This window comes from Chrysemys picta, chromosome 1, assembly GCF_011386835.1.
Source record: "Chrysemys picta bellii isolate R12L10 chromosome 1, ASM1138683v2, whole genome shotgun sequence".
NCBI lineage: Eukaryota > Metazoa > Chordata > Testudines > Emydidae > Chrysemys > Chrysemys picta.
Genome location: NC_088791.1, coordinates 315,527,943 through 315,550,016, shown reverse-complemented (window position 1 = coordinate 315,550,016; position 22,074 = coordinate 315,527,943). Strand labels below are relative to the sequence as shown.

Here is a 22,074-nt window from a genome sequence, read left to right as displayed (position 1 = left end):
TGGCGATGCCATCATGGCAGGTTGGACCTCACTGAGGATAATATTCCTATGGTCATAGCCACATGCTGTATGTTGCATAATCTCTGTGAAACTAAGGGTGAAAGGTTTGCTCAGGGGTGGAGTGCTGAGGCAGGCCACTTGGCAACTCATTTTGAGCAGCCAGATACCAGGGCTGTCAGAGGAGCCCAGAGGGGAGCTATTTGAATCAGGGAGGCTTTGAGGCAGCACTTTGACAATGACCACCAGTAACATATATCTCTGTCTGAGTTGCTTCAATGTTACATGCCATGTAGTTTTCCTAGGGGGCAATGGTGACATTTGGAGCCTTATATTCCTGTAATAAAGTGATCAAAATGCCTGTGCATCTGTTGGCAGTGCCTGCAATCCCACCTTGTAGCAAAAAATTAAAGATGATTTACCATTATCAAAGTTTACTTTTATTGCACAAGAAACAGCACACACCAACACACAGATGCTTGGCAGGAAAGGAGGAACCAGGGAAGGACAGACTTTCACAGCTGTGTGTAGGTCCAGCTATTGTTGTGAAAGTTGTCTGAGGGGGTGGAGTAAAGGGGAAACCAAGAAGTCCTGGAAGGTGGAAAGGAATGTGCAGGTGGAGTGGGGAGGGAAGGGTGATTCTCTTTTCTGTCCTGCCCTTCGGCTTCACAGCATTCTTTTCATTCCCTTTTTTCTGCATTGGAGCACTGCAGGACCTCCCGGAACATGTCTTCTTTGCTGCATCTTGAGCGCTTTCTTATCTGGTGGAGAATCTCGGCCGGGGTGCATGGGGTGTTCCTGAAGGCCACATCTGGTGAAGCACAGGGGACAATGCACAGAAGCGGGATTGTTAAATTCACATACAGAATTGAAACATTTCTGTTAAATACACCTTTTGCAACATTACCATCAATTTCTCACTGACCGTAGCCAGGCACACATCTCTGCGAACACCCAAAGTATTTTGAGTGTTGGTGGGGGGCAGTTCACATGGAGAAAAGAGCACACACTCTTTGCAAGGGTCATGGTGCAGCATATTAGGGAACAAATTAAAATTCTTCCACAGTTTTCCGCAGGCGGGGTCATTCTAGCAGATATCTCACTGCTAAGGGTAAGCAGGGAAACAAAGGTACATCTACTCCATGCATGTGGCTTCTGCCCTGCTCCCTATGCTGCTCGCCTGTGTGCTGCTTTGGTCCCTGCACAAGTGATTGCCGAATGGTGCAGGAAAGTTTCCTACAATGGGGAAAGGAACAAAGCTGCTCTGCCACGGAACCTTCAGCAGAAGATTACCGAGTACCTCCAGGAAACTTTCCTGGAGATCTCTCTTCAGGATTCCCATGAGATCTTGGCGTGCATCAACACCCTCTTCCCCTGTACAGATTAGCTACACAGGGAAATGTCCATCTCACAGAAACAGAGCCAGCCTCCCATATTTCTATGCCCTGAACCCACCTCTCCATTACACAAGCCATAGTCACTTACCAGGAGTCTCATCTCCTGCTTCTTGCTTGCCAGAGAGCAACTGCTGAGACTGGCTAGACACCTCTGGAGTGGAGAACAGTTCCTGGCTGCCTACCCTACCAGGTGACCCCACCAGGAGCTGAACATCCTCATCTAACTCCACCTCTTTATCAATAACTTCATCCTCCAGGTTAGGCCCTCCTTCCGCTGCCACAAGGCTCTTGGCATTGGAGGTGGGGTCGCCACCGAGGATAGCGTCTAGCTCCTTATAGAACCGGCAGATCTTAGGTGCATTACTGGAGTGATGGTTTGCTCCCTCGCCTTATGGTACGCCTCCCTCAGCTCCTTTATCTTCGCTCTGTACTACAGCATGGACTGATCACAGCCCTTTTCGCACAAGTCTCGAGAAATGTGCCTGTAGGTATCCCACTTCCTATGGCTTAAGGCAGCGGTGACTGCACAGCCTCCTCCCTCCATATGATGATCAGATCCAACAACTCTGCAGTGGTCCAAGCAGGAGAGTGTTTGCTGCGATAACCCACCATGGTCACCTGGGAAGATGTGATGAGACCTCCATGCCGAGCAAACAAGACATGGAATTTCTAAAATTCCCGGGGCTTCTAATGGGGAGGTTGTTTACCTGGCTGCAGGGCAGCGGAGTTCAAACTGCTGACCAGAGCGGTCAGGTTGGGCATTGTGGGACACCATCTGGAGGCTAATTAAAGCAATTAAATGAAGCGTGGTGTCTATACTGGCACTTTGTCGACAAAAATGTAGAGGAAAAAGACAGAAATCTCTCATGAGGGTGGATGTATTTTTGTTGCCAAAACCAGGCATTTTCCCTGACAAAAGTCACCTTGCAGTGTCTACACTGTTTGGGTCGACAAACGGCAGTTTTGGTTACAAAACTTGGTAGTGTAGGCAAGGCCTTGCTGTTTGTCTCTTTGAGATTGGGTGTGAATGCACTCTACAATTAACAGGTTTCAGAGCAGCAGCCGTGTTAGTCTGTATCCGCAAAAAGAACAGGAGTACTTGTGGCACTTTAGAGACTAACAAATTTATTAGAGCATAAGCTTTCGTGGACTACAGCCCACTTCTTCGGATGCATATAGAGCATATTCCACTCTATATGCATCCAAAGAAGTGGGCTGTAGTCCACGAAAGCTTATGCTCTAATAAATTTGTTAGTCTCTAAGGTGCCACAAGTACTCCTGTTATTTCTACAATTAACATGACTGTCAGGATAAATTAAGCAGGACCCACCCTTCATTAAACAAAAGCAGTTGTGACTCCACCCAGGGAACATACATATCAAAATAGTATTCAGAATAACCCCATTAAACACTCAGTCCAAAACTCCTAGATGGGTTCACACCCCTTTTATCTTAGGGGGGCATCCTGCCAACCTTATCCTGACAGTAATGTTAATTGTAGGGTCCATTCACACCCACTTTCAAAGATGTTTTAATTTAGCCCATAACAAGGTTTCACCCAGCTCATAAGAATACTTTCCCTTTCACCCTGTTCTACACATCCTCAGCCAAGATCCCACAATGGGTAAGATCCTGTGTAAATCATGATTTCATTAATTGCATAGAAATTGTGAAATTAGTCCAATACCTTACTATTAAAAATGTGCACCTTATTTCTAGTCTGAATTTTTGCCTGGCTTCAGCTGCAGGGAAAGAAGTTAATTGTTTAATTGACAAGACAAATAGGCTTTGTGTTGAGCATGATGATGATAGATTGATACTGTGTCTAATGAAAATATGGTCTTAATCACAAAAAAAGTTGGTTTAAACTCCAGAAATATTTTGTTTTCTTATAATTTTACTCGACAGGTTCCTTTTCATGAAGTAACTAGTGGTTTTTCTGGCCACCTCCAAATTGGAGGAGATAATAAGCCGAAAAGTCTCCAATTTCAAAGTGACAAAGAACTTCCCTTGGTTGAACAGTGCATCTTACCAGATTCCATTGGATTCAGTTTTATAAAGACTGCTGAAATTGAATATGATGCTGGTGCCACTGAAGTTGGACTATTTGCATCTATCTCTGAGCCACAACCAAAATTCGTCATGCATATTCAATCACCTTTACAATACAAATCTTCCAAGCCTCTAGCTCGTCCGCCTTTTCCTCAACGTTCACAGGCTACTGGCATTAATTTTTCTTTTCAAGCTCTTTGCCCTCCTCCTTGCCCTCCTCCTTGTGGCCAAGCTCCTTGGCCTCCTCCTTGCCCTCCTCCTTGTGGCCAAGCTCCTTGGCCTCCTCCTTGCCCTCCTCCTTGTGGCCAAGCTCCTCGGCCTCCTCCTTGCCCTCTTCCTGGTGGCCAAGCTCCTCCTCCTCCTCCTTGCCCTCCTCCTGGTGGCCAAGCTCCTCCTCCTCCTCCTTGCCCTCCTCCTGGTGGCCTAGCTCCTTGCCCTCCTCCTCCCCCTCTTCCTGGTGCCCCAGCTCCTTGCCCTCCTCCTCCCCCTCTTCCTGGTGCCCCAGCTCCTTGCCCTCCTCCTCCTCCTCCTGGTGGCCTAGCTCCTTGCCCTCCTCCTTGCCCTCTTCCTGGTGCCCCAGCTCCTTGCCCTCCTCCTCCCCCTCTTCCTGGTGCCCCAGCTCCTTGCCCTCCTCCTCCTCCTCCTGGTGGCCCAGCTCCTTGCCCTCCTCCTTGTGGCCAAGCTCCTCCTCCTCCTCCTTGCCCTCCTCCTGGTGGCCTAGCTCCTTGCCCTCCTCCTTGCCCTCCTCCTGGTGGCCAACCTCCTTGCCCTCCTCCTTGCCCTCTTTTTGGTGGCCAAGCTCCTTGCTCTCTTTTTGGCCTTCCTCCTTGCTCTCCTGAATTCACTCAGGGGCTTTCTTCATATATAAAGAGCTCATTTACTCCTGTGGGCAGAACCCTGAAGAAGGCAAATTTTGAAGCACAAGTTACTCCTGAAGTTCTTGCTTCACCAGCTAGGTTAAGACTAGGATCACCAATGCTACAAACTGCACCAAAGCGTAGAGAAAAACTTCATCATCGGCTCAGCAAGGTTAGTAGAAGTCTGAATTATGCTTTGCCTTTCTCTGATGTTGAACATGTAGCCAAAACAAACAGGAGTAGTTGCTCTTGATTGCCCTGGACTTCCACATCAAGGGATGCTGAAGAAGAGGAGGTAAATTCTGCTCTTTTATAGTGATTTATATTTTGGAGGTTTAATTAACTTTTAATGGAGTGATATAAACTTGGATCTTGTTTCTGCCACCCTTATTCATGTTGATTAAACTTACTTTACTACACTAGTAGTCCCATAGATCTCAGTGGAATTAGTTGTGTGATGAAGTACTATTTAATATGAATAAGGCAGAATCAGATTCTTAGTGAATATTTCTGTTGTGTGTGGTTGTTTTTTTGTTTGTTTGTTTGTTTGTTTGTTTTTTAAGGATCTTGTCTTAACAGCAATGAGGGAAAAAAAGCTTGGTAAAACATTACCACAGATGAGGATTCAACAAAGTCCACCAAGTGCTGTAACCTGGACTCAGATTTTTGAGCTCCAAAATCAGGTACAGTGCCGTTGTTTCCATATCTGCGTTACTTAAAAGCAAGATACAAGGAATAACTTTTTAAAAATTGTTTTTATTACAAATAGTGTACTTTGGGTTCTTCTGTTGGCATCTAAATGTAAATCTATGTCTAGTGAAGAGTTACTTCTGTTGGGTCCTACAGGAGAATTTACTTGGTATTCCTCAGGGTTCCTCAATATAAATAACAATATTGGTATCTCTGACAGGGTGCGCTGACCACTCTGGTGCCTTCTGCTGGCTGTCTTGGGAATTAGCTCTGCATGTTACTGTGCCCTCTTCGGGTAGTGCCTCGCCGCTGTCACTCCTGCTCTAGGACCCACATCTTTTGAAGGACCATGGCATCCTCTTCAGCGACACAGCCCTCTGGCCGTGCCACACACTGTGCTTCCCCCTTCCAAGGGACCTGCAGTCCACTGTTCAGCCACTTCCCTTAGTGGCTACTGCAGTGGATTGTGTGGCCACTTCCTCATGGCCCCAGCATTCTCTTTGCCCTTGCCTCAGGGCCTCTGTCATCCATTCCTCCCCCCCCCCCCCCTCCCTGCTAGCAGCACTGCTCTGTCCAGGGTGCTGGCAGTTCTCTCAGCCCTCCAGAGACACAGTCCTTCCTCCTTGGGCTCCCAGCAGGGAACTGCATTCTCTGCCATGCAGCTCCCTTTTTATATGGGCCTGCTTGGCCGCTCCCTACAACCCTTCTCTGATTGGCTGCCTCCAGCACAGCCTCCTTAGGGATGCTTTTAACCCCTTTTCTGCCAGTGAGGGGCAGCCACCCTATCATACAATCTAATTTATTCTGTAGATTTACTCAGAAAGAAATCAATTTCCAATATGTTGCCTTTTTGAAAGCCAGTTTGTTGTTCAAAAAGCAGTTGCACTTTGAGACCATTCAGTCCTGCCATCAGATAAGCAGATTTGCACTGTGCAAATTCATCTTTCTTATTTATTTATAATCTAATTTTGTAAGATACATGATGAGACAAAATCTTGGTTGAATTTGTTGATTTCATTGGCAGCTCCAGTGATCAGACTAGGAATCCTCAAAATAGCCTCCTCAACCAAGAGATGTGTCTCAATATTTTTGAGATGCTGAAATTATAAGATAAATTTTCTAAATCTTCAACTCAGTGTTCTGGTACAATTAATAAGCAGTCAGATCTTTAGTAAAGTATTAATGGGAGCTAGAGTGAGAACAAAGAACAGCCATACTGGATCAGACCAATGGTACATATAGCCTGCTATTCTCTTTTCTGACAGTGCGTGGGCCCAAATGCTTCAGAGGGAATGAACAGAACAGAGCAATTATTTACAGATCCATCCCGTCATCCAATCCCAACTTCTGGCAGTCTGAGTCTTAGGACACCCAGAGCATGGGGTTGCATCCCTGACCATCTTGGCTAATAGCCATTGATGGACTTGTCCTCCATGAACTTATCTAATTCTTTTTTGAACCCAGTTATACTTTTGGCCTTCACATCATCCCCTGGTAATGAGTTCTACAGGTTGACAGTGTGTTGTTTGAAGAAATACTTCATTTTGTTTGCTTTGTTTACAATAATTTAATCAGGTGACCCTTCATTCTTGTGTTATGTAAAGGGGTAAATAACACACTTCATTATTCACTTTCTCCACGCTATTCATGATTTTATAGGCCTTTTTCATATCCCCCTTGGTCGTTTCTTTTCTACGCTTTTCTTTCCCCTCATATGGAAGCTGTTCCATACCCTTAATCAATTTTGTTTCTCTTTTCTGTATTTTTTTTTTCAATTATAACATATATTTTTTTGAGATGGGTCAACCAAAACTGCACGTAGTATTCAAGGTGTGAGTTTACAATGGATTTTTATAGTGCATGATGATATTTACGGTCTTATTATCTGTCCCTTTCCTAATGGTTTCTAACATACGATTATCTTTTTTCTCTGCCTCTGCACATTGAACATATGTTTTCAGAGAACTAGCCACAGTGACTCCACAATCTCTTTTTTGCGTGGTAACAGCTAATTTAGACCCCTACATTTTGTATGTATAGTTGGGATTATGTTTTCCCATGTGCATTTCTTTGCATTTATCAACATTGAATTTCAACTGGCATGTTGTTGCCCAGTCACCCAGTTTTCTGAGATCTCTTTGTAACTCTTCGCAGTCAGTTTTGGACTTAACTGTCTTGAGCAATTTTGTATCATCTGCAAACTTTGCCACCTCACTGCTTACCCCATTTTCCAGATTGTTTATGAATATGTTGAACAGCACTGGTACCAATACAAACCCATGGGGGACCCGCTATTTACCTCTCTCCACTGTGAAATCTGACCATTTATTCCTACCCTTTGTTTCCTGTCTTTTAAGCAGTTACTGATCCATGAGAGGATCTTCCCTCTTATCCCATGACTGCTTACTTAGCTTAAGAGCCTTTGGTGAAGGATCATGTTAAAGGCTTTCTGAAAGTCCAAGTACATTATATCTACTGGAGCTCCCTTGTCCACATGTTTGTTTATCCCAGCAAAGTATTATAATAGATTGGTGAGGCATGATTTCTCTTTACAAAAGCCATGCTGACTCTTCCCCAGAAATAGTGTTCATCTGTGTGCCCTTACCCAGTGACCAGTCTGACAGTGGTCAGGAGGAGGTCATTTCCCTGACTCCTCATCGTGGCCCACCATCACAATACAAGGGTCCTCCCCAATTCCATCGAGCCAACCCACAATTGTGATACAGGCCACCTGGAGTAACCCCTCTGCCCAAGCCTGCCCTCCTTCCCCCCACCCCCGTGGCTATATTGCAGTCCTTGGGCAACATACACACATGTTGCAGCTGTCCAGTGTCTCTCAGAGAGAGTCCACCAGATGGTCTCCTACAGCCTGGCTGTCCAGAGCCCCTGAGCTGGGGGAGGAGGAAGCTTTTTCAGAACAGGAAGAAAGACTCGAAGGGGAAGCTACCCCCCCAAGCAAACTTCTCCTCATCTCCACCAGATGAGGCTGTAATGTCTCTCCCCCCCCCCCCCCCCCGCCATCACTAGGTGATGATTTTAAGAACTTGCTGGATCATACCAAGAGAGTGGCAGATGAGCTACAGATTCCTCTACAGGAGGTGGCAGATACACATCACAAGTTGGTGAATATTCTGCACACCTCTTCCTCATCCAGAGTTGCCTTCCCAATTAATGAGGCTATTCTAGATCCTACCAAAGTCATCCAGCAGACTCCAGCCTCCACCGCACCAACCAGCAACACAGCAAAAAAAAGTACTACATCCCTCCCAAAGAAGCAAATTTGCCGGCGACATTAGTTTAGAGTCGTGAATTACCAAACTGTCATGGTCAAATAAAATTTTATTAATTATGGGAAACTCAATGCGTTTTTGGAGCATTTACTGGAGAGACACAAGGAGCAGTTTCAGACCATTCTTAGACAGGGTCAGTTAATAGCCAGACTGGTGCTAGAGACAGCACTGGATGTAGCTGATACAGCAGCCCGCCCAGTCTCCAGGACAGTGGTACTGAGGCAGGCTTCTTGGCTACACCTTTCTGCATTTCCCAAAGCTCTGCAAAAGATTTCCTGTTTGAAGGGCCCAAACTCTTTGCAGAGAAGACCGATTCTTCTCCCCACATTCTGAAGGATTCCAGGACCACATTACACTCCCTAGGAATCTACACTGCGGGACAGAAGAGAAGATATACCTCTCAGCCACAGCACAGGTCACAATCTCCTCAATACCCACCATCTCAGGCTGTTATTAGCCACAGTGTAAGAAGACCAGAGCTCAAAAGCAGAAGCAGACCACACCCCAGTCTGCGACCTCTCAAACCGCCTCTTCTAAGCGTTTTTGACGGGTTGGTCAAGGGCCTGAACAATTATACCTTGCAACATGAGCTGCCAGCTACACACTTGTCACCTTCAGAAGTCACCTGGCCCTATTTCACAGCAGTTGTGAGAATATCAGCACTGACAGATGGGTCCTGGAGATTATTTCGAAGAGTTATGCCATTCAATTCATGTCCCTCCCCATTCCAACCCTCCTTCCCTGTCCCCCTTCAGGGACCCTTCTCATAAGAACCTACTTCATCAGGAAATATATCATTTGTTATGCCTAGGGGCCATTGAACCAGTTCCAGTGCAACTCAGGAGCAAAGGGCTTTACTTTCATTATTTCCTGATCCCCAAAGCGAAGGGAGGTCGGAGGTCCATTCTAGATCTAAGGGTATTAAACAAATACGGGAAGGTGCAGACTTTCAAGATGGTCACACTAGCAAGGAGATTGATTTACAGCACTCGACCTACAAGATGTCTACTTCCATATCTCAATATAACCATTGTACAGGAAATTTCCTATGGTTTACCTTTGGGGCAGGACCATTATCAGTTCAGACTGCTCCACCCAGAGTATTCTCCAAGGTTCTCTTCATTTTAGTGGTGCACGAACCCCGGTACAGCAACTGGAGTTTATCCGCACCAACCTTGAGAGCGTTCCTCCCACTACACAGACTCGCCACCCTGGGATGAATGCTTTCCTAATAAGCTGGGGAGCTCACCTACACAACCACAAGGTTCAGGGCAAGTGACCTTCCATATCACTCTTTGGGAGCTAAAGGCTGTCAGGAATGCCTGTGCACACTTTCTGCCTTTCATCAAGAACACCCATGTGAAAGTCATGATAGACTTAACATGACTTGTATGTTTTACATAAATCACCAAGGGTGTGCCAGATCTCTCTCCCTCTGCAAGGAAGCACTCAAACTTTGGAATTGATGCACCCATCACAATGTGCTTATCTCAGCTGTCTATCTACCAGGGATATAGAACATGACAGCCGACAGTCTCAGTCAGAATTTTTGTCACGACCATGAGTGGGTACCGAACTCAGAGGTGCTTCAAGATATATTCGCCCTAAGGGGAACTCTGATTATGGATCTCTTTGCTACTTCCCAGAACAAAAAATGTCATTACTGCTCCAGGGCCAGCCTGGGGAAACATTCACTGGGAAACACCCTCATCAATTTCCTCTTCTGTCCAAGATCCTGTTGAACATTCAGTGAGACAAAGCGAGAGTTATTCTGATTGCCCCTCCTGGCCATGACAAGTCTGGCTCCCTTACCTGACACTGATGGCAATATGCCCTCCTGTTCCTCTTCGGCACATTACTCACCTGCTCTCTCAAAACAATGGGCTGATCCTTCACCCCAACTTGCAGTTCTTCCACCTCCAGGCTTGGCTCCTTCTTAGTTCCAAGGCTTAGAGGCAGAATGCTCTGATGAGCAAAGACATGTCGCTACACAGCCAAAAGTTGACCACTCGACATATTCGCCTGCAAAATGGAAACGATTCCAAGTTTGTTGTCATTCTAAACACATAGACCCAACCTCATCTTCCCTCCCTCTGATTTTACACTACATTTTAGACCTCAAGAGGTCAAAACTCTCTCTCAGCTCCCTTAAGGTACATCTCTCAGTGAAAATGGCTTTCCACTGCCGGGTAGACAGATTCTCAGTGTTTGCTCACCTGCTGACGCATAGATTCCTTAAAGGCATTGGGAATCTCTTCCCGCATCAGTCTGGGATCTTAATCTAGTTCTCAGGGCTTTGACTAGACCTCCCTTTGAGTCCATGGAAAACTTGCTCTCCCTTACACCTGTCCATAAAAACAGCATTTCCAATTGCCATTACCTCAGCTAGGCACATAGGAGAAATAGTGGCCCTGATGGCACACCCACCATTCACGGCCTTTTTTAAAGACAAAGTAACCCTAAGGCCATATCCCAAGTTTCTCCCTACTTTCTCTGCACTTTCCATATGAATCAACAGATTCATCTCCTTGTTTTTTCCCAAAACTGTATTGTGACAACAGGGAGATGATTCTGCATAAGGACACTAGCATTGTGCTTGGACAGGACTAAGGACTTTAGGAAATCCCCTAAATTCTTCGTTTCGTCCACAGAAAGATCCAAAAACTTTGTGATATTGGCTCAAAGACTATCCAAATGGGTCTCTGGTTGCATTAATCACTGTTATCAAGGATGCAACCTGCTTCCATCCAGAGTCCATGCGCACTCCATGAGGTAAATTTCTACCTCGGTCACATTACTTAAAGATATCCCTATCTCAGAAATCTGTAGAGCAACGACTTGGACTTCTGCCCATACTTTTGCAGAACATTTATGCGATCACTTAAGATTTGGCCCCCAACGCCATCTTTGACTCCACAGTACACTCTGTAGTGACAGACTCCATTCTGAAATCTCATATTCCAGTGGTGGGTACTGCTCGGGAGTCACGTATAGTGGAGCACCCATAGGGACACTACTCGAAGAAGAAGAGGAAGTTACTCACTTTGTGCAGTATTGATGGTTCTTTGAGATGTCTGTCCCTATGGGTGCTCCACAACCAGCCCTCCTCCCCTCTACTTTGGAGTTCTCTATAGGGCTCTGGGGTGGAGAGGGAAGTGAGGGGACTTCGCCCGTGCAGCGCTAGATAGCCTTGAGGCAGACCATGAGGGAGGGAGAGCATGTATGTGGGTTCAACGGACACTGCTACCAAAAATCTCCAATTAGAGGCTCAGGGGCACACATACACCTTCAGTGGAGCACCCTTAGGGACAGACATCTCAAAGAACCATTGTTACTGCACAAAGTGAGTAATTTCCTCATCGCGATTGGTTGATCCTGGAGACTCTCCCAGTCAATCACAATCTCTGGCCGCTAAAAGTCTGGTGGTGTAGCGGGGCTGCTGCTAAGGCAGGCTCTCTGCCTGCCCCGGCCCCACGCCGCTCCCAGAAGGGGCCAGCACACCCCCGCAGCCTCGGGGAAGGGGACGGTGGGCAGGGGTCTCTGTGCGCTGCCCCTGTCTGCCGGTACCACCCCTGCAGCTCCCATTGGCCAGGAATGTGGAACGGTGGCCAATGGGAGCTGCAGGGGCAGTGCCTGCAGACAGGAGCAGTGTGCGTACCCATGTGCCCCTCCCAGGAGCTGCAGGGGCACATTGGCCCCTTACGGGATCAGCATGGGGCCGGGACAGGGAGGGAGCCTGCCTTAGCCCTGCTGCGCCGCCAACCGGGAGCTGCCTGAGGTAAGTGAACCCCCCTGCCGGGAGCCCACACCCCAACCGTCCTCCCAGAGCCACGTATCCATACCCCCTCCTGTACCCCAAGCCTCTGCCCCAGCCCTGAGCCCCCTCTCAGAGCCAGCACCCCATACCCTCTCCTGCACCGCAACACTCTTCCCCAGCCTGGAGCCCCCTCCTGCACCGAAACTTCCTCCCAGAGCCTGCACCCGCACCCCCTCCTGCACCCCAACACTCTGCCCCAGTCTGGAGCCCCCTCTTGCACACAAACTCTCTCCCAGAGCTTGTACCCCTCACCCCCTCCTGCATCCCAATCCCCTGCTCCAGGCTCAGCCTGGAGCCCCCTTCCACACTGCAAAAGCCTTGGTCACAGCCCAGAGCCTGCTCCCCCTCCCGAACCCCAACCCCCTGCTCCAGCCCAGTGAAAATGAGTGAGAGTGGGGGAGAGTGAGTGACGGAGAGAGGGGGAGATGGAGTGAGCAGGGCGGGGCTTTGGGAAGGGCTGGGGCCTCGGGGAAGGGGCGGGATAGATCCTGGGTTGCCCTTAAATTCAAAAAGCGATCTTGTGCATAAAAAGGTTGGAGACCACTGATCTAGACTAAAGAGTAGCTGTGCCACCCTTGCCCTGCAATCTTGGATGCCTTACGATGCCTTGCTGAAGGAGTTCCCACCTGGGTTGCTCACAAATAGCCTTCCAGCATGCAAGCCATACCCTGAGTATTTGTGTGTAACTGCGGCCTGCCAGCCAGATTTGGGTTACACTCCAGCTCTCACTAGCCTTGGTCATACTGCAGCGTGACCCCAACATACCCCCAGTCTTAGTTTTCCCATGAGAAATGTATGTCCTTTACTACCCAGCCCTCTCCTGGACAATAGAAGTTATATAAAGTCTGTTATTTCTTTAATAGAAATAGTATGCATACAACTTGCCACCGCAAATGGAGTTTCCCATGCATTTCAATTTAAACACACTGGATTAGATAAAACAAAAAAACCGCCAAGTTTATTAACTGCAAGGAGAAAAGATTTTAAGTGAGTACAAGTAATGAGGCATAAAGTCCGACATGGTTATAAGAAAAATAAAGATAAAACTCAACTGGTGCATATCTTAACTATGTTAAATTCAAAGCAGAGTTTTCTCACCACAAGCTTTCAGCAGTCTTACTGACAGACTTTTTAAGTCAGGACCCCTTCTCCCAGAGTCCAATGAATGCTTTCTTTGTCGCTTCAGGTTGCATTAGTGCGATGGGCGGGGAGAGGAGGTGTTGTGGGGTGTGTCCCTTTTTTTTTTTTTTTTTTTTAATAGTTTCAGTTCCCCTCTTAAAAAACATTTCCAGCTGGGTACCAAGAGACAAAAAATTTGTGGGGAAGGATGTTTCTTGCTGCTTTTTCCTCACCAGTTTCAGCTTTCTTTATTTCCCTTCATGCTTGATGACTCTGTTTTCTGTTCAAGCACAGCACACATTCCTTTGTTTGAGATAGACCTGTTCACCAACTTCTGCTTGGGTAGGGCTGTGGTTTGGAACATGTGTTAATAACATCATACAGGGAAATCTTATAACTTAACATACAATGTTGCCAACATATTTCATCAGGACAGTATTTACTAGAAAATTATGAATTTTCAAATGATACCTTACAAGACATACTTTGTACAAAAAAATATTACAATTGTGTGGACACAGGTACATTCTGTCACACTGTCTCTTCATAATAACTGGGGTCCCCTCCCCTGGACAGGTATCCTCAGTGCAAGAGGATACCATGACATCATCTGAAAGGAGAGTCCTAACTATGGGATTATTTCCCTCTACTCCAGTTTGATGTTTTCCTTCTCCTAGTCTTTCAACCTCCTCAATAGCACAGAGGCTGTCATACTGGGAGAGGGACTGTTCTTCTGTATCCTGGAAAATCTCCTCTACATACATCTGTCTCTCTTAGCTCATCTGGTTCATTCACTCTGGTCTCAAGAGCCTGTACTTGGTCTCGGTGAGCTGCTTGCACTGAATGCACACACATGCCACCTGCCCACAAGGCAGGTAATCATACATGCTATATTCAGTGCAATAAACTGGATAGCCCTCACTTTGATGCTGGACTTCTGGCTGCATTCTCTTTACACTTGTAGGGTTTTGGGGGCAGGGAGAGGGGAGCAGTGATTATTGGCCTAAGTTTAGACAATGTTTATTGGGTACATTTGGCTTCATGTTTCCTCTTTAAACTCCCTCATAAAACTCTCATTTGCTACTCCTGTTGGCTATCTCCTCTGGTCATTGTAACAGCCTTCAGCAGTATTGTCTATAGCAGTTGTTCTTCACTTTGGGGTCAAATCCAGTGAGTTACAACATTTTTTATATATAAATAATTCCTGCAGGATTGCCAAACCTGAGTATTCATTAAAGAAAAAAAGTTTCTAACACAATGTAATTTACTACTGTAATTAAGTTTAAGGGGACAGATTTTCCAGCACCTTGCCTCCATTTTAATGTTACTTTGTGTTTACCTGATTATGCCTTTAAATCAGATATTTAGTCATCTAAATTACCTTAATTGTGTCCACAAGTAACTGTGGGCATAATATTGCACTTGCAGTTTTTTGTTCTTGTAAAGCTGCAAGAACAAAAATGCAGTTCCAGTTCAGGCCAGCCTAAACATTTAGCCTATTGAATATTTAACATTAGAGAATCAATATTTTTAAAATTATGCAAAATCAGATTTGATTTCAAGATCATTATACTTACCAACTGGGACACATTTTGATTTGAATGTGAAAGTTCAAAGCTTTGTGTTCCGCCTGTTTTGAGAGTAGCAAACTGTCTAGTATGTGTCTCTTTCCTACTTATCAGAATTTCCAATCTTGTGTCAAATAAAATGGAATGGGATTTAATAAACTTAACATTGTATTTCACATTTACTAATTTCATGGAGGCTGTTGTTTTCTCAGTGGAGTGGATCTTTTTCTGCTGATTTCAGTTGGGGAAGTACTCTACTTTGAGCATTATTTTTAGTGTAATTTTCAAATTATTTATTTTAAAACTTTTTGCAAGTTAATAATTTGTTTGTTTGGTTTGTATCTGAAAATAAAGAACTTGCTGCTGATGCCACCACTGCTGTCCCACTTCCCTCTGAAACTCAATGTTCCCACCTCTTGTGCTTTCTGCTCCCCTGTCTCAACCTCCCCATCCCCCAAGAGGTTCACTTCCCAGTCAGAGCGCCCCACTCATTATTCTAACCCACACATATCATTGCAAATAACACATTACTGTACGTGGGATAAATAATGGAAAGAAGCTAATGATTTGCATTCATCTTATTGGTTTGTTTTTAGTACTCCACTGATGTAGGATTGGTCAGATAATTTATTCCAGAGGTTCTCCAACTGTGGTACATATGTCACTGTTGGTACGCTGGCTATAGCCAGGTAGTATGTGGATTGGTTAAGGAATAGGCTCACAGTAAGAATCCATTTTAGCTACACTGATTAAAATTATGATGTCGATACATCATGCTTTTGAATTTTAGATCTTAAAGTTTGTGGATCACTGACTAATTCACGAAAGTACATTATATTTTTTGCATAAGTCATTTGAACATTTTATTGTAATTACTTTCCTATCTGTACTTTGATATTTTTAATGTGAATTTTGCAATGTCTTAAATGACCTTTGTCTGTTTTTTTTGTTTGGTTTATTTCACAGGATGGCTTTTGGAATCTCAGCCCAGAACTTGGGGTTATTTTGGATCTTGATGTGGATTATTTAACCAATATTTTCCTTGCAAAAAAAGGCATTTGGTCCCTAGGTACATCAGTTGTTTTCTCATTCATTAAAAGTAGCTGGATGGTATTACAGTTAATGGTTTTGTTTGGTTTTTTTAAATGTAATAACCATGTGTGTGCAGTAGAGCTTATATTAATGTATATTTTCCATATTACTAACAATGTTTTAAGATTGGCTCACCCTAGATTTTAAATAGACACTATCAATTTGAAGTTTTCTGAAGTTACTAATTTTTAAAAATTCAAGTTTCTGCTAGAGCGTTCTTTCAGTGTCCTGGCTGCTGTGTGCCTGTCCTATGGAGGCAGCATATTTGGGGCAGCAGTGGAGGTTCTTTTTGTCCTGGTTATTATACGTGCTAGATTAAGCAACTCTGAAATGTTTAATTGTATTAGGAAAAAAAATCAGACTCAAATGTTCCCACTTTCATCCTCAGAAAGGTGGGGTCACTTCTACATAATGGAGAGGAAGGCAAAATGGTACCCAGCTGAGGTCATCCCTCCCCCAGCACCCTGCTGGACCCAAAACTATGCAAGGGAGTCCTCCCTATATTCTGGGGGCAGTAGGACCTAGGTAGTGCCCCTTCTCACTCTCCCCCTCATGTGGGCTTGGAAATAAACAGCAAAGAGGAGCCAGCCAGAGTCTCCAGCCACTAATGACAGGCATACAAAGCAGGGACCTCGGAGAACTTTCTGTGGTTTTGACTAGACTTTCTCTGCCCTGTGCTGAATGGCTTTTTGCTTCAAAACTCCCTTCCTCTCCCTCAGTCTCTTCACCTTAGCTTTACTCCAAACTTGTTGCCCCTTTTACCCTCTTTTCCCCTGCCCTGTCTCCCTCACCCTCTTCCCTTCACTTTCCATTTAGCTGACCTGCTACCTCTCCCCTCCATAAAAATGGAACTAGCATGGCATTTGGATGCCTATAGCCAATCCTCTGCTCAGCAGATTGGTTGAGGGTAGAAGTGAACAGGGACCAGCTGGATGCTTTCCACACAAAATGTCAACATTATATACTGTCAAGTATCAGGGGGTAGCCGTGTTAGTCTGTATCTACAAAAACAACAAGGAGTCTGGTGGCACCTTAAAGACTAACAGATTTATTTGGGCATAAGCTTTCGTGAGTAAAAACCTCACTTCTTCGGATGCATCATTATATGCAACATTATATACTGGGCATAAAGTGGAATGACTTCATCTGTAATGCAGATGTTTGTGGTTGTTCGGGTCTACAGACTACTGGTGCCATTGCCCGCACGCGGCACCTTATACTTTTCAGACATGTCACAAGGATGCCACAAGACATTCCAGCGAACGCCATTCTCCGGGTGGCTTGTAACATCCGGGATAAAATTGCACCAACCGAGGTGTAGAGGCGGCCCAGAGGCAGACCTCCTATTACATGGGTTCATCAAGTCTGTTCCAATGTTGGACTCTCAGGCTGTCAATCCTTTGCAGTTGTGCAGGAACGGACCAAATGGCGAATGATCGCTACTGCCAACTGTCTGGCTAAGTGTTGAAGAAGAAGGACATTTGCTGCCATCATATTGTTCACTCTGCTTCTATGTATACCCTTCCCTCCACAACACGTGTTTGTGTTGTCTGTTTAGATTGTAAGCTCTTTGGGGCAGGGATTGTCTTTTTGTTCACACATACATTCCAAACTACACTGATGTACTGCTTCTTCCCACCCCTTCCCATTATGTTGTTTACATCTTTCATGTATACATTTCCTTCTTCCTTGTCAGCTATTGCTCTGTGCTGTTGGCAGGCAGAAAATTAACATGAACAAAGTTTGTCCTCTCTGAATCACTTGGGGACAGTGCTTAAAGTGTGCATGGGGAGTGCAAACTGGGCAAAAATAAAAATTGGGTTGAGATGTGCACTTTAATCACTGTCTTACCAAAGCTGTTGCTCCAGTGCTTCATCAGAGATCAGAAATTGTACAAGTTTCCCTTTGCTGCTTGCACAAAAACCTAAGTGGAACATGATGGAAGCAACCCCAAACCACAAAAACCCAGCAGCACACTGCCAGCCCTTGAGTTCTGACTCCAGTGAAGCGAACTATATGTCTCTGAAACTGTTTTTAAAAAAGCATGGATTATTGTGTATATTGGGTGATGAAACAAAATTAAACAGCATTAGGATAACTAGGTTTTGTGAGCATGACTATTACTTTGACAGTAAGTACTACAAAATATCAAATATTAACTTTGTTGACAAGTATTAATATTAATGTTGACAAGTAACAATTATACTAGGAATCACACCCTTTTTCCTCCTTTTTAGGTCCTAAAGGAAGAGAAGTATTGCAGTTGATTGCTACACTTTTGGTACTGCAGTTCATACGTTATAATCAGCAACTGGAAGGGATAACCTTCAAATCTCTAATGAAACTGGATGATTCGCCTACTTCAAGGTGTGCTTTAGATTCATGCATACATTAAATATTTAATGTATGAATGTAAACTGCTGAACATTTTAACATGCGTGAAATGAATAGTTATTGGGTATTGGTAACTAATATACTACAGCATATGACTGTTAATGAAAAGTATAATTGACAGTGTCGATGCATTGCTTCTTACAACAAAATCTTTGTTTTCAAAATGTGGTCTATAAAATTAAGAAATACATAAACAATGTCCTGCATCAGCAAAAAACTTTTATTTATATAGTAAATGGGAACAGTATTAATTTTAGGGCTTGATGAGGCTCTTAGATGTATGGCACAGATCATCTGGACCAGACCGTCCATCCCTGATATCAACATCATCCACACCACAATCCCCACTCTGTCCATTAACCCTCCAAGTGGCCTGGGCAATGCAGATGGTCCCCAGATGAGAATCCTCTGCAATATAATATAGCTGCATGCTGTATTACGTTTTGTATGGGCGATCTCTGGATCATGGAACTTCCCTTTACTGGGGAGGTACAATGAACATCAGACAGCTGGGGAGCCTGTCAGCACCACTCCACCAAAAGGGAAGGGGGAGCGCAGCAGAGATCTAGGAGCGCATGAAGGAACAGGAACACCATACAGATGGCTCCGGCCTCTAGCAGATTCCCCATGGTATGTGAATTCTGGGAATTTAACCCCTGCATGTAGTGTGGGGGATTATACCCCACCTTCCTGCTCCTTCCACCCACCCCCAAAAATTATAGGAACTTGCAGCAAGGAAAACCTTGTGAAATCTTCCTCTGTAGTCTCCCTGCCTCAGGTGTTACTGTGGGAGATGTTATCTGGCTCTATATACCTAGGGTTTCTGTGACAAGTTACAAATAACACATGATAGATGTGTCATGTTGCTTAATGCGCTACTGGAGGGCACACACCTACTACATGATGAGTATGGTATAAAAACCTAAACAAACTAGAGAGATGCTTAAATTAGCATTTTGTCCTGTAACCTCAATCAGGAATGTAATACATAATAATAAAATGTGATGTTGGGTTAAAACATAGTAGGGAGAAAAGGAAAATGGGAGGAACTCTGCATATATGTGAACACATTGAGGACTCCAAAATTGAGAGTCAAAGCTGATATTACTGCCTTGATGAGATGCTTTTTATGGACTAATTCACGCCACCTATGTCACTGAAGTAGCTAGTGCACATTAACTACTCTGCACTGTTACACTTTGGAAGTGTATTAAGCTAAAGTTCATAAAGGCACTCAGTGCGAATTAAGAGTGTCCACGCAGGGAGTTTGTGCGAAGTAGACAGTGCACTTTAAAATCACTCCCTCACTTATTCCACACTAACTTCTCCATGAAGACAAGCCCAAACATTTGTGGTGAATTTGACCCTACATCTTTCTCCATGACAATGCTTTCTGAAAAGACCAAGAAAGCTGCTCAGGCTAGACTTTGTTTTTTCTTGAAATCTCTGCCTCAAATTATTATATATATATAAAGAGATCTTTTGTTAATGATTGGGTTGAAGCATTGTTGATATTTTCTCCACCAAGTGACTTCGGTGGCAAGGGCAAGATTTTCTTTTTGTATCCTTTGGTGCATTTGATTGTGCTTAGTTTGTAGACAGCTGCAGTAACTGCTCAGTTAAGTCACTGTTCTCATATTTCAGTATAATCACACTTTATTTCTATATGCAGTGCTATTCACTGGGCTTTTGCTTCAGTAAAGAAAGCAGTGGAATGGGTAAGAAGAACTGACAGACAATTTCCAGCCATCTGCTATCGACTTGAACTTGGGAAGGATTGGGACTCTGCCACTAAGAAGTTGTTGGGTATCGAGTTAATCAGCACCAACTTTCCTCCAAGTATTTAATCACAGAAGACTTCTATAAGAGTTAACTACTTTACTCATTTTGCAATTATAAGACAAATTACAGGAGTTCACTGCATTAATAGAGGATAATTTGATTTTATATCTGTATAATTATTAGGTAGTTTTAATATCCAGGAAATTAACCAAAAATATGGAAATTTGGGTTTTTTTCTTATATTATCAATAAGGACAGTAACTTTAAATTTAAATATAGTGTTTTACTAAGAGTAAACATATACTGCAATTCACTGTCTAAAACTCAATATCTAGCTTCTATGTTAGATAATTTTTAATTTAAGTTAACCATTTTGCAGTGCTAATGCTTTTATAATGTGTTTAATATAAATTTGATTTCTTCTATAAACCTTATCCACTTCTTTGGACCAGTAGCACTATATAAAAAAACTGTAATGTAATAAAGGAATTACATCAGCAAGGAAATACTTCAATACACTGATGTCAAGAGGTATAAGAAGCTGAATAATAAAAAGCAAATAAACATTTCAAGGTTTTCACTTAGGTAGATAATTCATTCAGTTGAGTTTCTCATCAAAATGCAGCCAAAAGAAGCTGCGTATCTGTGATAATGATTAGGGGCATATGCCTCTCTCATGTCAGCAATCTGTGAATCATTAGATGCCCAACTGCTTCTGGATGTCCAGGTAGCAGCCTTTTCTTTCCAACACAGACATTGCTACTTTTACCTATAAAAAGAACAGGAGTACTTGTGGCACCTTAGAGACTAACAAATTTATTTGAGCATAAATTTGTTAGTCTGTAGCCTCAAAAAGAACATGAGTACTTGTGGCACCTTAGAGACTAACACAGCTGCTAATCTGAAACCTGTTACTTTTACCTGTGTCTTTGGCACCTTGTGGTTGGACTACTGCAATGTGTTTTAAATGAAGCTGCATTTTAAGACAATGTGGAAAATACTGCAAACGCAGAAAATGGTTATCTGCATTCACAGAGACAATATAATGCTAAAAATCTCACTTTGGTTTGAAAACTTTTTATCTACTGTACAGTTGTTACAATAAACACTTAATGATGATTAATCACTGAAAGTCATTTAAAAAAGTATATTTTTCTGGCTTTCTTTTCAGTTTGTTTAACAGCATTTTGCACATAGTCAAATTCCCTAGTTTGTGTGGGTCTTTTACACAAGGGGAGAGAGAGAGACACTCTTTTGAAAAATAGGAAATGTGATTGTAAAATCACAAAAATTGGCAGGGAAACTTGGGGCAGATTTAGGCCTTGTCTACACTACAGAGTTTTGTCGACAAAAGTTATGCCAACATATAGCAACTGCTTTAATTAAACTGCTGTAATTTAATTTAATTTAATTAAACCGTGGGGGGGGGGGGGGGAGGATAGCTCAGTGGCTTGAGCATTGGCCTGCTAAATCGAGGGTTGTGAGTTCAATCCTTGAGGGGGCCATGTAGGGATCTGGGGCAAAAATCAGTACTTGGTCCTGCTAGTGAACACAGGGGGCTGGACTCAATGACCTTCCAGCTCTATGAGATAGGTATATCTCCATATATGAATATGTCTACACTATGCTCTTGGTGTCAGCAGAGTGCATTCACATAACCACCTGTACCCTTCCCATGGCCAGAGCCCTGAGACCCCTCCCCTCCCCCCCCCAATGGCCAGAGCCACAAGGCCCCTCTTCCCCCGCCTCCCCTGGCCACAGGAGCCCCAGGCTGGCTGAAGCCCTGAGTCCCCCCCCCATCCACATGCCTGGAGGAGCCCTGGGCAAGCCAGAGCCTGGAGGAGCCCAGGGCTGGCTGAAGCAGTGCCATGCTTCCCCTCCCCGGACCCAGCCCACCCAGGGAAAAAGCGTCTGTTAGAAGACACTTTTGATATGCCCCATGCAGGTTCCTGGGCGTCTGAGGAGACGGTATGTGCCTCCTCAGCCACCCTGGAACCTGCCTGGGACATCATAAAGCAA

The 22,074-nt window shown here is 44.3% G+C and overlaps 1 protein-coding gene across 10 annotated transcripts in view; it reads left to right on the top strand.

Moving 5' to 3' along the window:
- The window catches only part of PARP4 (poly(ADP-ribose) polymerase family member 4), a 101,635-nt gene extending 80,457 nt beyond the window's left edge, over positions 1 to 21,178 (top strand). For 9 of the 10 annotated variants that reach the window (XM_042855211.2, XM_042855197.2, XM_042855208.2 and 6 more), the window contains 5 exons: positions 3,303 to 4,475; positions 4,867 to 4,986; positions 15,754 to 15,856; positions 18,117 to 18,246; positions 19,946 to 21,178. In XM_042855211.2, the coding sequence (XP_042711145.2) occupies positions 3,303 to 4,475; positions 4,867 to 4,986; positions 15,754 to 15,856; positions 18,117 to 18,246; positions 19,946 to 20,120 (1,701 nt within the window). In that variant the 3' untranslated portion in view covers positions 20,121 to 21,178. The remainder of the gene's footprint in view (positions 1 to 3,302; positions 4,476 to 4,866; positions 4,987 to 15,753; positions 15,857 to 18,116; positions 18,247 to 19,945) is intronic. The other variant, XM_042855193.2, reaches the window with a different exon arrangement.
- Positions 21,179 to 22,074: the final 896 nt, after the last annotated feature.